Source organism: Chlorella variabilis, assembly GCF_000147415.1.
Source record: "Chlorella variabilis unplaced genomic scaffold CHLNCscaffold_11, whole genome shotgun sequence".
In the NCBI taxonomy this organism is placed as follows: Eukaryota; Viridiplantae; Chlorophyta; class Trebouxiophyceae; order Chlorellales; family Chlorellaceae; genus Chlorella; species Chlorella variabilis.
This window is the reverse complement of record NW_005435077.1, coordinates 196,445-211,248: the sequence shown is the minus strand read 5'-3', so window position 1 is coordinate 211,248 and position 14,804 is coordinate 196,445. Positions and strand designations below refer to the sequence as shown.

At 65.9% G+C, this 14,804-nt stretch overlaps 4 protein-coding genes across 4 annotated transcripts; 3 read left to right on the top strand and 1 right to left on the bottom strand.

The window, feature by feature from the left end:
* Positions 1 to 44: 44 nt before the first annotated feature.
* Positions 45 to 6,756, top strand: CHLNCDRAFT_57928 (hypothetical protein; the record flags this gene model as incomplete). The annotated part of the gene is made up of 12 exons (XM_005847323.1): positions 45 to 77; positions 239 to 355; positions 545 to 662; positions 890 to 1,140; positions 1,274 to 1,399; positions 1,567 to 1,818; positions 1,938 to 2,213; positions 2,378 to 2,571; positions 4,348 to 4,408; positions 5,484 to 5,600; positions 5,754 to 5,893; positions 5,997 to 6,756. The coding sequence occupies 12 exons, from the start codon at positions 45 to 47 to the stop codon at positions 6,346 to 6,348; spliced, it is 2,037 nt and encodes a 678-aa protein (XP_005847385.1). The 3' UTR covers positions 6,349 to 6,756.
* Positions 6,757 to 7,471: 715 nt separating this feature from the next.
* CHLNCDRAFT_134211 (hypothetical protein) lies at positions 7,472 to 8,937 on the top strand (the record flags this gene model as incomplete). The annotated part of the gene is made up of 6 exons (XM_005847322.1): positions 7,472 to 7,531; positions 7,625 to 7,742; positions 7,854 to 8,005; positions 8,113 to 8,193; positions 8,374 to 8,581; positions 8,771 to 8,937. The coding sequence occupies 6 exons, from the start codon at positions 7,472 to 7,474 to the stop codon at positions 8,935 to 8,937; spliced, it is 786 nt and encodes a 261-aa protein (XP_005847384.1).
* Positions 8,938 to 9,474: 537 nt separating this feature from the next.
* Positions 9,475 to 10,897, bottom strand: CHLNCDRAFT_134210 (expressed protein; the record flags this gene model as incomplete). Its single annotated transcript, XM_005847177.1, has 6 exons — positions 9,475 to 9,610; positions 9,791 to 9,911; positions 10,100 to 10,266; positions 10,417 to 10,478; positions 10,592 to 10,623; positions 10,786 to 10,897. The coding sequence occupies 6 exons, from the start codon at positions 10,895 to 10,897 to the stop codon at positions 9,475 to 9,477; spliced, it is 630 nt and encodes a 209-aa protein (XP_005847239.1).
* A 726-nt stretch (positions 10,898 to 11,623) lies between these two features.
* Positions 11,624 to 13,570, top strand: CHLNCDRAFT_134209 (hypothetical protein; the record flags this gene model as incomplete). Its single annotated transcript, XM_005847321.1, has 6 exons — positions 11,624 to 11,931; positions 12,025 to 12,074; positions 12,249 to 12,610; positions 12,766 to 12,922; positions 13,034 to 13,261; positions 13,443 to 13,570. The coding sequence occupies 6 exons, from the start codon at positions 11,624 to 11,626 to the stop codon at positions 13,568 to 13,570; spliced, it is 1,233 nt and encodes a 410-aa protein (XP_005847383.1).
* Between the last annotated feature and the right edge of the window lie 1,234 nt (positions 13,571 to 14,804).

Below are 14,804 nucleotides of genomic sequence, written 5' to 3'. Positions count from 1 at the left end.
CCGCCTCACTGCCCTGGCGTGCTTCAAGTAGCTGACACGATACAATGGCGGCGACGCCGAGCCGCAGGGGCCTGCGGGTGAGGCACTTGCCGTCTGATGCCCCCCCGCCGCCTGCCGCCCGCCCGCCGCTTGCCGCCCACTGTGCCCAATTGCTCTGCTCCGTGTTTGCTGCGTTGCTGTGCCTCCTCTGCCCTTGGTTCCGCCCGGTGCGTGACCGCCTGCCCCGCCACATCTGCAGATTGCGGTGGAGGGGTGCGGCCACGGCGAGCTGGACCGCATCTACGAGACCATGGCGCTGCTGGAGCAGAAGGAGGGCAGGAAGATCGACCTGCTCATCTGCTGCGGCGACTTCCAGGTGGGGCCGGCAGACAGCCATCCAGCAGGGGGCCTGTCACCAGAATGCGGGCAAGTTGGTGGTGGCTGCTGCACAGGCGGTCGTGTCACCACCGCCGCCAAAGGTCAGCAACATCTACCGAACGACCATCGCTGGCCCGCTGCTCCCCGCTTCGCCTCACCTACCCTGTCAACCCCATCCTCCCCGCAGGCTGTGCGCAACATGGACGACCTGGAGTGCATGGCCTGCCCCCCCAAGTACCGCCACATCGCCACCTTCTACAAGTACTACTCTGGCCAGGTCAAGCCGCCCTACCCCACGCTCTTCAGTGAGTCGTGTGCGGCGGGAGCGGGAGGGGCAGGCAGGGGAGCGTGGAGGGGCCGGCCAGCCACGCCCGCCCTGCCAGTGGCACTGTTGTGCTCGCTGCACGAAACGGTGCTGCGTTTCCGTCCCCCCCCACAACCATATGCAACACACACACACACACACAACCACACCGCCTCCTGCTCCTCCGGCACCTCCCCACCCCACCCCACCCCACCCCCACCACCGCAGTTGGCGGCAACCACGAGGCCGCCAACTACCTGTGGGAGCTGTATTACGGCGGCTGGGCCGCCCCCGACATCTTCTTCCTGGGCTACGCCGGGGTGGTGCGCTTTGGCGGGGTGCGCATCGGCGGGCTGTCGGGTATCTTCAAGGAGCCGCACTACGGGCTGGGCCACTTTGAGCGGCCGCCGTACCACGCGGGCAGCATGCGCAGCGCCTACCACATCCGCGAGCTGGAGGTGGGCGGCGAGGGGTGGGCGGTGAGGGGTGGTGGCATGAGTGTGCCGAGGGACTGCAGCACAGCCGGGTGTGCTGCACCCTGCCCAGCCCGCCGAGGCGCCTGCTCCTGGCTGTTGGCCCCACCCTCGCCATCCACCTGAACCCCACACGCAGGTGCACCGCCTGCTGCGCCTGCGCCAGCCACTGGACGTCTTCCTCAGCCACGACTGGCCGCAGGGCATCGCGCGGCACGGCGACACCAACCGCCTGCTGCAGCGCAAGAGCTTCCTGCGCAGAGAGGTGCGGCGTGGAAGGGGATGGCGGCGAGGCGCTGGAGAGCAGCTCTGCCGCGCCGCGCTGCTGAGCCTGCTGCTCCTGCCGCTGACCACGCAACCCATCCCAGCCCACCCATCCGCCTGCTACCATCACCCCACACACCGCGCCCCCCTTCCTCCCCCTGGCCACAGATTGCGGACAACTCCCTGGGCAGCCCGCCCGCGGCGCAGCTGCTGGGCGCGCTGCGCCCCGCCTACTGGTTCTCCGCCCACCTGCACACCAAGTTTGCGGCCCTGGTGGTGCACGACGCCCCGCAGCATGCGGCGGCGCAGCAGGCGCAGCAGCAGGCGCAGCAGGCGCAGCAGCAGGCGCAGCAGCAGTACCCGACGGCCACGCGGTTCCTGTCCCTGGACAAATGCCTGCCGGGGCGCAGCTTCCTGCAGGTGCGGAGGGCCGGGGTGGATGCGTGCGTCCGATCCTGCACCCACCTGTGTGCCCCCGGTGTGCCGTCCAGGCATGCTTGTCAAGCGCACACATGTCACGCCGCCCACCCACCAAGCAGGTGATCGAGTTCCCGGATGCCGAGGGCCCTCTGGAGTTCAGCTATGATGAGGAGTGGCTGGCGGTGCTGCGCTCCACGCACGGCCTGCTGAGCCTGCAGCGGCGGGCGGCGCCGCTGCCGCGCGGCCCGCCGCCGCCGCCCGCACCCCAGGAGCTGGCGGAGGTGCGGCGTCGGCTGGAGGAGCGCGGCGGCGCCGCCGTGCCCCGCAACTTTGTGCGCACGGTGCCGGCGTACGACCCCTCGCAGCCGCAGATGCGTTCTGGCACCATGCCGCAGGTGTGCGCCATACCAAGTGCATGCAAAGCATGTTGCTAGTGTGCAGCAGGATGTACCTTGCATGGGCCAGACGGCAGGGCCAGCGTGCAGGCCCAGCCAGCCAGGATGTTGAAGCGATGCCCCCATCGACCTCAGTTTGCCCCCACCGCTCTGTCCTTGTGCAGCAAGCGGTGCGCAACCCGCAGACGGTGGCGTTCCTGGAGCTGCTAGGTCTGCCGTACAACCTGGAGCACGAGGCGGGCGGCTACGGCAGCGGCGGCGGCGGCTACGGCGGCTTTCAGGGCGGCAGCGGCGGCGGGTTTGGCGACGGCGGCTTTGCCGGCGGCAGCGGCTACGGCACGGCGCCAACAGCGTGCCGGTAGCTGGCATGGCGCCTGCGGCGGGGCCTGCGGTGGGGCCTCCGGCGGCAAACCCTGAGGAGATAGAGCTGGATGATGATGATGATTTTGTGGATGACGATGGCGAGCAAGGCCCGGTGGATGCGGCGTTGGCGGCGGTGCTGGGGCAGCAGCCGGCGGCAGCAGCGGCGCCGGCAGCGGCGGCAAACCCAGAGGAGATAGAGCTAGGGGACGAGGATGAGTGAGGAAGCAGGGGAAGGGTGCTGGCTAGCCAGGCACACAGCCCAGCTTGCTGCAAGCTGTAACCGACTGCATCTGTTTGGCTGTTGGCAGGCTCAGGCAGGCAGCGAGTGGCGGTCCGGGCAACCACGTCAGCTGCCATGGGCCTGCCAGCCGTATGCTTGCTTTGTTACAGGGCAAGTGTACAACAGATTGGTTGGCAACTGGGCACTCCAGCAGAATGTTTTTGATGGGTTCATTGTTTATTGTGTTGCTGCAAAGCGCACCACTCTACATCGGACCCACCAGGTTCAGCCCCCGCGGTTGTTGTACACATTTGTGTAGATGGCTGAAAAGTCGAGCGCAGGGTCCACCTGCTCGTACAGCCTGCATTCAGGAGAGCCCCGGCACCTTTTCAGGCTAACAATTAACTGCCAGGGCCTTCCTCTCCAAGCAAGCAAGGCAAATCGCAGCCATGCCCTCCACCCGCCCGCGGTCCTGCGCCATCCGGGCAGCCGCCAGCTCACCGCTGCACGTGCTCCGCCATGGGCGTGGGAGACTCGCAGTGCTGCGCCGCCTTGATCACAAGCCCCAAATCTTTCACCATGAGCCTGCTTGCAAAGCCGCCCTTGTAGCCGCGCGAGGAGGGCACGCCCTCCAGTACACCGGGGGCAGGGTTGTAGGTGTCTACGGGCAAGCACAGCAGGGCAGATGGGTGTAGGTAGGGTGTGGAGGATGTGCATGGGGCTCAGGGTCCCCGCCAGAGCGCGTCGCACTGCCACCGCCCACCCACCTGAGCTCCAGCAGCGGGCGCTGGAGGTGTTGAAGATCTCGCTGAGCAGCACGGGGTCCTGCGGCGGGGGTGACGAACGTTGAAGGAAGATGGAGGGGGACAAAGCTGATGATGATGACTCCTCGACTTGAGCAGCCCTACCCCCACCCCACCAGCACCAAGCGGCATGTGGCCCGCCAGGAGTGAGCAGCAAGCTGGCTTGACACATAGTCGCCTGCACAGGCCACGCAACCTCGGGGCTGGCTCCCAGCGCACCAGGCCCAGCCGCTTGCCCAGCGCCAGCCCCTCGGACACCCCCGCCATGCTGACAGCCAGCACCAGATTGTTGCACAGCTTGGCGGTCGTGCCAGCGCCGTGCTCGCCGCCTGCAGGCAGGTACAGTGATCGTGTAGGTGCAGGTGAACACAACGCGGCAGGGCTTGCAGGCATCGTGCACGCACCCGGTGGGCACGGGAAGCAGAGCAAGCAGTGTCCAGGACGCGGAAGCAGGGCAAGAGGCAAGAGGGCCTTTGCTTACAGTGCATGATTCGCTTGCCCATGACTTCCAGCAGCGGCCGCGCGGCGTCTACTGCCGCTTGTGGGCCGCCACACTGCAGCAGCCACCGGTTTTCGTGGCACAAAGGTGCACGATGCGGGGTTGCCGACTGGGCACAGCAAGCAAGCTCAGCAAGCGGCATTGATGCGCAGTCACCATCAGGCGCCAGGCTGCTCCTCCCCAGGCCCCTCCCTCCCCAGCCTACCATGAACGTCAAGCTGCCCGCCTGCGCCCCCGGCACGCCCCCAGACACCGGCGCGTCAATCATCATCGGGTTGCGCTGCCCGTCGTGCGCCTCGGCGGCGTGCAGGTGCAGGTAGCTGTCTGCCGCCGCCGTCGCCACCTCCTTGGCGGTGATGGGATCGATGGTGCTGCAGTCCACCAGCAGGTGGGGGTGCAGCTGGCCCGGCTCCAGCGACAGGATGCCCTGGGGCCCCAGGTAGGCGGCGCGCACGTGCTCCGAGGAGGGCAACATGGAGATGATGGCAGAGAGGCCTGCAGGGGGCAGGGCGTAAGACGGGGGCGGGTCGCTGCAGGGGAGCGCCAGGAGGTGCGCGAGGGAGGATGGGGAGCGATGGAGGCCGCGCTGGTCAGCTGCGCTGCGTGCTGCCAGGTGCATGCACAGCAGAGCGGTCAGCATTCGCTGCGCACCTGGCGTGGCTGCCAGCGCCGCGGGCGTGTCAGCCGCCTTGGCCCCAGCCTTTTGCAGCCGCTCAACCGCCTCCTGGTTGCGGTCGCACACCACGAGGCGGTAGCCTGCGGCACGGTGTTGGGTGGCAAAGCAGGCCTTCATGTGCAGTGCTGTGGTGCAAATCGATCGCTGAGCACGAATGCAGAATGTGCAGCAGTTCCGGCTGCAGGGGCGGTAGTGTTCCACCTGCTCCAAGCAAGCGCGTGGCCATTGCCGCGCCCATGTTCCCTATGCCGACCATGCCCAATAACAGCCGCTGGGCTACCGGAGCGATGGGCTGCATTCCCATGATAGCCTGCAATTGTAAATGACATGAACTCACGGCCAGTCAGAGCAAAGAACTTCACAACCGCACTGGTGTGGCGGAGGCGGGTGGGCGGGTGGGCGCGGGTTAGCCGCCGCCCCTTGGCATTCACCCGCGGCCTGCATCCGTTCATTCAACGCTGCATGATCAGGCCTCTTGGGCGCCGCACCTGGCTGCTCTTGGGAGTCAGAACTACGAGAAGCTGTCGGAGTGGTGTCGGGCCCTCGTTCTGGCCTCTGCTGGCTGTCACTTGATCAGATGGGTCCACAGACGCGACAACAGGCCTGCCACGCGGCCATCCCATGCAGACTGGCCTAGGAAAGGCCGGGCAGGGTTCTTCATGCCCGCCACGCTCGCCCCGGCCGCATACCCCGCACCACGCAATCGCAGATCGCCAACTGTGAACTTCTGCCCGCCAGCAGCGACTCGCCCCGCCACCCCATCTCCGAGACCGCGATCCTCCACCCGCTCGCCATGGAGAAGCTCGCACGCCGCACCCGAGCTCAGGTAACGCCACCCGCGAGGTGTCATGGGCGGGGTGCGCTCCTGGGAGCGAGGGCACCACGCGCTTGCCGGCGCGCGCCGCCCCAGCTCCAGCAGGGTGGTGGCATCCGCAGTCCATTCCTCATGCGCCACCCATCCTCTTGCTTCCACCTGCAGACCGTCACCAACCATAACACACCTCGTCAAATTCGTGCGCGCCTCTCCTTCCCGCGGCGCAAGGCGCAGCAGGAGGTGCCTGCGTCAGATGCCCCCGCGCAGCCGGTGGCGCGCTCTAGCAGTGGCCGGATGGCGCTGGGGTAAGCAGCTGTTGGGGCGCCAGTGGGCCCGTGGCAGTTACCGTGGTGCCGTTTTCGTTGCTCTGACTTGCAGCCCCCACCCCATCCCACCCCGCCCCTGCAGGCCCTGGCTGGGCTCCTTTGGCAGCATGGGTGAGATGGGGGGTCTGCTGGACCAGGACCCGCCCAGTCCCACCCTGTTTGCCACCTCCCAGGGGCGCGTGTTTGCCGACCTGAGCGGCGCGCCGGTGGCCTCCTCCGACCTCCTGCTCTCCACCCCCGAGGTGGTGGCGGCGCCAGCGGCGGAGCACCCGGAGGACAGCCGTGGCGGGCGCCAGGCGATGGCGCAGGAGGTGTCGGTGCTGCGGCGCAAGGCGGAGGAGGGGCGCCAGCGCGGGCCGGAGAACCGGGGCCCGCGTGCTAACGTGGCGCGCAGGCGCTACCGCATGATTGGCCAGGCCCGCCGCATGAACTGATCAGTTCTGCGCCCCTAGGGGCCTCGCCCTCATTTTTTCTTTGCACCATCCGGCACGGCTCCATATCCACGCCCCCGGAATTACAGTATGCTCAAGCAGCTTCGCTACCCCTCTTTGCTGAGTCATTTCACCTGTAGTTGTTCTTGTTGAGAAAGCACGCACGACACAAATTTCCTTGTTCCCGTTTGGCCAGCACGCAGCTGTTGTCTTTGTATCTTTGATGCGCCGCATGCCTGCACTGTGCGTGGCATGGCAATGATACTGTACCCACCGAGCTGTACCCTCCGCCCTTTTCGCGCATGCCCCTACTGCCCCTACCATACCCTCAACCATAGGTCCAGGTCCTGGGTCTCATGTGCTTGAAGAGCTTTTTTATTCATTCTCAGTTGTAAACCACATCAAGATGGCAATTGCTGGCGAAGTCGCTGGCCACCTGGCGGCCGGCAAGAGCCCTAGGTGCTCAGTCAACATACACGCGGCGACGCCTTCCAGTCCAATCCTGCTGTTGTTGTGCGAGCTGTCTCTGCCCATGTTGGCTGCTGCGCTCCTGAGCGCTGTAGGACTACAGCCGGCGTCCCATGGCGCAGGGGCCGTGCCGGGGCGCCACAGACGGCCCATGATGTCGCAGTGGCAACCAAAAAGTCATCCAGGACCGACACGCCCGCAGCTTGCCGCAGCGCCGATCAGGTGGGCACCGGCAGAGCCCCTACCGCTCCAAAACCCTGGGAGAACACGCATGACCGATCACAAACAGTGATCCAGGTAGTACAGCTGCCGCTGCAAGATGATCCACCCGCCTGCCGCCGCCGCCCGACTTGCAGGCACCAGCGGCGAGCCGTGGCAGCGGTCTGCTCAGCTGCAGCAGCTGGCGGCGCCGTGCCTGGCCCCAGCAAGCTGGAGCGGGTGGCTGAAATTGCCACCATGCTGTTTCCAGTCTGGGTGAGTGAGTCTTTGTTGCGTGTCTCGGCAGTCGGGTGCAAGTTGTCATCCCTGCTTGAGAAATGTGCTCATTGTACTGCCGCAGGCGCTCATTTCTGGCACCACCGCCTTTCTGCGCCCCGCCACGCTCAGTTGGATGACGACGCAGCAATTTGAATGGGGTGTTGGACTTCTCATGCTAGCCATGGGCCTCAGCTTGACAAAGGAGGACTTTCAGAAGTGCGCTGCCAATCCGGTCCCCATAGTGAGTTGGCTGCATGTGCGAGAGGTCGATTGATGGTTGAGTTGGAGGGCTTTCCCAGGTATTGTCTCGCCATTGCCTACACTTTTCTTGCAGCTCCTGGGCTTTATCTGCCAGTACTCCATCCTGCCGCTCCTGGCCGTCCTCATTTCTCGCGTGATGAACCTTCCCGCCGCGTTTGCGACCGGCCTCATTCTGCTGGGCTGCTGCCCCGGTGCGACATCGGCTTTCTGACTTCAAGAAAAGAATTGACCGCGGTGTTTGCCTTGTTGGGAAGACAGAAAAAGCTGCACCCCTCCTTAGCGCACCCTGTTGGTCCCTGCAGGCGGCCAGGCCAGCAATGTGGCCACATATGTGGCGAATGGCGATGTGGCGCTGTCGGTGCTCATGACGGCGGCCTCCACCGTGGCGGCCTCAGTCATGACCCCCACCCTGACCTCGCTGCTGGCTGGCGCCTACATTCCAGTGGACGCCCTGGTGAGCCGGTGCAGGGCGGAGACTCGCTGGTGGCTGGTAGCTGGGCACACCTGAGCATAGCCACATGAGCACACTGCCATGGCGCTCATGCTGCTCCACGCCTGCAGGCCCTGTTCAAGTCGACAGTGCAGCTGGTGCTGCTGCCCACGGTGCTGGGCCTGCTGGCCAACGAGTTCTTCAAGAAGCAGGTGGGGGCTGTGGGCGAGTGCCACCTAAGCAGCGGGCCAAACTTCGGAAACCGGCAGCCAGCAGCTCCTGGACCGCAGAATGAGGAGGAACTGTGCGGCAGCCCTGCCCCCTCCTGCTGTTCCAGCTTCGTTAGCGATCGACGCCCCGCCGCCACTGCGCGCCCACCCACCCGCCCGCAGGTGGACGTCGTGCGGCCGCTGATGCCGCTCCTCGCGCTGGCGCTCACTGTGATCCTATGTGCGGTGCCGGTGGCCCAGGTGGCTGATGTGCTGCGCGCCAGTGGCCTGGCCGCCTGCACCCCCGTCATCCTGCTCCACTCGTTTGGCTACCTGCTGGGATATTTGCTGCCCAGGCTGCTAGGCTTCAACGAGAAGACGTCCCGCACCGGTGGGTGGCCCGCGGTTCGGGCGCCTGGCTGATGCTAGCCCGCGTGTTCTCTGCCCTACCCTGCTCAGCCCTGCCCTGCCCTGCCTGCTCCGTCCACGGCCAGCTTTCTGGGTGCAGTGAGATTGAGGCTGGCTAGTTTGAACGCCTCCCGATGCCTGAACCCCTGCCCCCGCCTCCCTCTGCCCGCAGTCTCCCTGGAAACTGGGCTCCAGTCAGCGGCGCTGGGCTACACCCTCAGCACCAAACACTTTGCAGACGTGCTGGTGGCTGTGCCGTCCAGCGTGAGCATCGTGTTCATGGTGTGGCTGGGCGCTGCGCTGGCGGTGGTTTGGCGCCTCATTCCGCTCAAGGATTGACCGCACAACAATGTTCTGTTCTGCATTGCTCATCTGACTGTTGGCCCCCTGCCATTTGCTCTGAATACCATACCCATCATTCCTTTAATGCACCACCTCTGCACCTGTAAGACAACTGTTGAGGTTACAAACGGTTCAGTGCTGCGGTGAATCGTCTAAATGGTCGGCACGCCCAGGCGACGGCGGTGCCACCGCCGTTCACTGCGGGGGTTGGCGCACATAGATGAGGACCTCGATGAATCCGGCAACACCAAAACAAGCAGGATACAGAACTGAGTTGATCGTAGTGGGGAGCAATTCAAATGAAAAGGTCGAGGCGTCAGGTGGCCGGCAGCTGGAGAGCCGACCAGGGTGTGGTGTGGGCAGCGTGCCCGCAGGTGCACTACCGAAGTGCCTCCTGCTGCAATTCCTGCTGCGGCTGCCCCGGGCAAGGGTGAGCGAAAAGATGAGTGATGCAGCAGGTGAGAAGCACGGCGCCTGGAGCGATGCAAGCCGTGCCGCCTGCTGCTGGTATCAGGCACGCTGACAGCGGCTCCATCACTTCTTCTTCTTGGCAGGCGCCAACGGCTCCTCCTTCTTCTTGCCAATGACGCCCTGCTTGTCCAGCACCGTGTACACAGCCGCCGCACCCGCCGCAAGCACGCCCAGCTTCAGCAGCAGGCCCAGGATGCCGCTGCAAGGGACAAGGGGAGCGGCGCAGCGAGAGGGCAGGGTGGGCATGCGTCCAACGGGAAGGAGGTTTGCAACAATGCCACGCCAACAAAGCCAAACACGACTCCAACAAAGCCAACAGCAGGCAGCCCCTGCCAGGCAGGCAGGTACAGGCAGCCAGGCTGCGGCCAAGCGGGCGCACCCCTTCTTCTTCTGGCCCCTGCCGCCCTCCACGCCCGAGCCCACAAGGTCGCCGTTGCGCACTTGGTCGGGCTCCAAAAAGGAGATGGCCACACGAATGAAGCCGCCCGCTGAGCCGCCGCCTGCCCCAGGGGAGAAGCACCAGAGCATGGTGTGCATCGCCACACGAGCTGGCCGGCCTGGCTGACACGCGCTTGCCGGTCTGGGGCTGCTTCTGCATGCACAACCTGCTGTCCTGGCACCACCCAGCTCAAATACCCATGGCCGCAAATCCGTCCATCGCCTCCTGCCCCCAGCAACCTCCCCGCACCTGGCTTGTACAGCTCAAAGTACTTGTCCACGGGTGCCGCCTCCAGGATGTCCTTCATGTAGATGCCGCAGGCCGCCACGATGGAGGAGGAGCTGCGCCCGCCCTCCCCCACCTCCTTGGGCCGGCACAGCATGATGCGCAGCTCGCTGGCCCCCTCCAGCACCTCGCTGCCGGGGAAGCAGGGCAGCGGGGCACGCCGGTGAGGTGAGTTTCAATGATGCGCTTCGCAGAGCAGCGGAGGAGCAGGCCAGGCGGTGCAACAAGTGGCAGGCCAGGGCAGCAGGCAATCATTTGTTTGGCTGCACAGCGCAACTCACAGTGTTAGCTGCTCCACCCAAGTGATGCCATTGTCTGCTACCGATTGCGTGCTAGTGAATTTCTGCAGGAGGGCAACACAACCGAGCAGGTGGAAACGAGTCTGAGACCGGCTTGCGCCAACACAGCTTCCTGTCGAGGGCCGGCGGCGCCCTGAACCCTGCCACCTTGGCACACCTTGATCGTCTTGGCGCCACCGCGAATCTCCACTGCAGCAGCATGGGTTACCGGGCAGCAATCTCAGTATCTGTTGCCCGGAACACCGACTTACCGGTGCTCCACCCGCCGCCCCCCGCTGCAGTTGGGGCGCTGGCAGGCAGGCACGCTGCTGTGCCCCTCTGCATCCGTTCCCCTGACCCCTGCAGGCTCACCTCGGGCATAGCCCGACTTGAAGTCGGGCTCCCAAACTTGCTGGTCGTCGCTGTCATGTCCCGCGGACTCGAGCACGTTGATAACTAGGTAGCCGACGGGCCCGTCCGCCATCGCGATCGCTGCTTCCTCCGCCTCACGCTGGCAGGGCCTGTGGGGGCTGGCTGTTTGTGCGGCGCGCCCCGGCTGCAGCTGCGGGCGGCCCTGGCCCAGTTCAAATGCTGTTCGATTTGCAGGTGCCTGACAATGCGGGCGAGGCCCCAGGGGAGTGTTTGGGGGGAGATTGAAAGGAAGAAGGAAACACGGTTGGCTGCTTTGCTTGCGCGCCTCTCAGCGCCACTGCATCGCAACCAGGCTGCGCTGCTGGCGACCTGAGACTGCATCGCAACCAGGCAGCGCCGCCCTCAATCAAGCCATTCGAAGTAAAGCTCTCAGCTCCGATCGAGCTGGCCCCTCCGGCCCGGCGATCTAACAGCTCGATCACCGAGCTGGAAGCAGGCCTCCGGTCGCAGCTGCCACCCCCTCTCAGGCGCGCCCCGCTTGCCCTGTGTGGGTGCGAGCAGTGCGCGCTGGCTGCGCGGCCCCCTTGCCATTGCTCATGCCCATCAACAGCGAGCCGCGTCATGCGAGCGAGCGCTCGGGGCAAGCAAGCAGTGTGCCTCTCCCGCCTGCCGCCACCGCTGCCGCCTTACACACGCACTGCCCGCTCGCCTCTGCCTGCTGCTGCTGCTGCCCTGCTGCCTTGCGCTGAGCCCGCCAACATGCATCTGCTTGCCGCAGGCAGCTCCGGGCTTTGCAGCGACAGCAGCGGGAGCAGGCGCAGCAACCATGGGGGCGGGTATGTCGGCCGCAAAGGAGGGCGGCGCCCTGGCGGAGCTCAAGTCGAGCTGGGCGCTGGAGTACGCCAACTCCCCCTACAAGTACGCCTGCGGCAGCAGCCTGGTGGTGATCAAGAAGGCCAACGGGGCCGCCACGCCGCTGCTGGCGCTGGCGTACCAGGCGTCCCAGGAGGCGTACGAGGGCAGCCGCACCCAGCACCTGCGCTTCACCACCAGCAAGGACGGCGGGGAGACCTGGACGGAGAACAAGTGCGTGATGTGGGGCCCCGCCCCCGTGTGGAACCCCTGCCTGCACTACGACGCAGGCAAGTGCCGACCTGGCTGCCTGGCATGGCGCGGGGTGGGCAGGGCAGACGGGTCGTGGTGCACCTGCTCCGCAAGCCGGCCGCCCCCGCCCGCAAGACTGGAGGGCAGCAGGGGATCCTTCTGTCCGCACAGCGCGGCAGCAATAGGTGCAGCAGTGCGGCCCAGCAGGATGCCAGCAGGATGCATGCGTGCGCTGCTCTTCCGTTGTACCCGCTGGTTGTGCCCCGGGCCGGAGCTGACCGCCAGGCCACACCTGCCTCTCGACTCACACCTCTCCCACAGCTCCTCAAGCCTCTCACCCCTGGACCCCCTCCCCGCAGCCTCCGGCCGCCTGCTGCTCTTCTACTGCGAGTCGCGCAAGAGCCTGAGCCCCGGCGGCGACATCAAGTACATCACCAGCCCCGACCTGGGCGACAGCTGGCTGCCGCCCGTCACCATCTACACCCACGAGGCGGAGGAGGAGGTGCCCAAGGTGTGCAGCGGGCGGCTGCTGGTGGCCCAGGACGGCGCCTGGTACCTGCCCGTGCACCGCGAGCCCGCCGAGTCCTGGCACACCTTCACCGGCAAGGGCTTCCACCCGCTCAGCGAGGCGCCCGAGCAGCAGCTGCAGATGGCGGCGCCCGCCGGCGCCACGCCGCAGGCACGCCACGCCGCGCCGCGCCCGCCGTGCATGCCCAGCCTCGTGCGCAGCCTCGCTGCAGCGGAACCGCCTTGCTGCCTTCAAGGTCCAGCTCGCTGCTCTCCAGCTCGCCGCATGTCGTTGGCTGGGGCCTGCCAAGCCGGCGCGCAGCCGCTCTCCCCTGGCTCACACGCCGCCATTGCATTGTTGCCGTGCAGAGCATGACCACAGCGGCGTGCGTGCTGATCTCGCGCGACAGCGGCGCCACCTGGAAGGCGTCTGGCGACATTGAGGACGCGCGCACCTGGCTGGTCAACCCCACCCTGGAGGAGGGCTCCAAGGGCCAGCTCATCATGATGTTCCGCACCTCCACGGGTGAGGCTCCCTGCATGCTGATGAGCTCCGAAGGGTTGGCTGCACGACGGACTGTGGGGGGCCGGCCCTTGCCTGCTGGCGGGAAAGCATGCCGCCGCTGCCGCCGCGCAGGGCGGACCTACATGAGCAGCTCGGCCGACAAGGGCGTGACGTGGAGCCGGCCCACCTACAACTCCCTGCCCAACCCCAACTCCCCGTTCTCCACCGTCACCATCGATGGCCAGGTGCTGTGCGTGTTCAACAACAGCCAGACGATCCGCGCGCCGCTGGCTCTGGCGCTCAGCGTCAACGACTGCAAGAGCTGGGAGCCGCTGGCCATGGTGGAGGAGGATGCCACGGGTGAGAGCGAGAGCGCGGCGCGCATGCAGCAGCCCGACCCGGCCCTATCCTTGCAGGGCAGCAGCCGAGACGCGCGCTGAGCTTGGACAGCCGTTCCTGCCAACTAGCCCATGGCCCGCTGGTGTCGCCCTTCCTCCAAACGCGTCTCGACCCCTCCGCCGTGCTGCGCATGCTGCCGCAGGCAACTTCTCCTGCCCCAGCATTGTGGAGTGGGCCGACGACACGGTGAAGGTTGCCTACACTGTGTGGGGCAAGGGCGTGAAGCTGGCCACCGTCAAGCTGGCCACCGTGGACACCGCCGCGGCATGAGGAGGCTGCCGTGGGCCAGCTGGCAGGGCAGCCCGACTTCTGTGAGGCTTGCGAGCCACCATATTGCTGTTTTCGCTTATGATTCCTCGCCGAGCACGGTGCACTGTTGGTATTGGTTGGCTTTACAAGGCTGGACTTGTTTGCCGGCATCTTTAATCAAATCAAATGCCAACATATCAAAGGGAACACTGGGCAGAGAGAAAAGTGCCCCGAGAACAACAACATACAACTGCTGTCAAGAGAATTTGTCAGTTCAGGTCAGTTCAAGCGTGACAAGTCATTGAGCATGTACAACTGCAACTTAGGCAAGGCAAGGCACACGAATGTCGGTGCTTGCAGGTCATTGCCTGAAGGCTTAGGCAGCAAGCTATTTCTATGCCGCGCCCAGTATCGGGGTGCTGGCGTTGCAACAATAAATGGGGGTACGTTCAATTCTGGAGGTGGCAGCCCTCGCTCGCCCAATCGCGGACGCCACGCTCAGGGCTCAGCAGCAGAGCAGCTGCACCACCCTGTTCTTGGGGCGCGGCGCCGGGGGCTGGGCAGAAAGAGCGGCAGGCCAGAAGGCGGGGATCCACTCGTCCTGGCCAGCACCAGCACATGGCGCCTTCTTTGCTTCGGGCACCGCTTGCTTCATGCGGGCCTCCTCCTGCTTGGGGGCCTCCTTCTTCTCACTGGCCTGCTTGAGGGCGGCAATGCCGGTGCTGTAGCTGGCAAAGGCGGCCTCAAAGCCGGCGGCATAGCGGTCGGCCCGGCGCTTGGAGCTGGAGCGGATGCGGGGGGCGGCCAGTTGCTGCGCCTGCAACAAGAGAAGGGAGCGGGCGGGGGAGGGGTAAGCGAGCAGGCAAGCCAGTCACGCGGGCAGGCTCACCGCACGCCCATGACAAGCCAAGCAGTGCGCCTTCACGGCAGCGTGCCGCCCCGACACACCATCCCTGCTATGGCTGCAGCTTGCCTGGTTCAGTTGTTGGCTGGTGTGTTTGTGGGCGGTTTGCTCCAGCAGCAGCGCCTCCTCCGCCTGCTGCGCCCGCTGCTCGGCGACCGTCACCGCCGCCGCTTGCCGCTCCAGCGCACACTCCAGCCGCTCCACCTCCTGCCAGGCCTTGTCCTGGGCCCGGCAGCCCTGCAGCTCCAGCTCTGCGTCCAGCGCGCGGTCCTCCCAGTCTGCGGCTGTGTCGTGCGCCGCCGCAAGTTCTGCCGCCGCCAAAGCCTGCGCCGCCTTGAGCTCGGCGGCGGC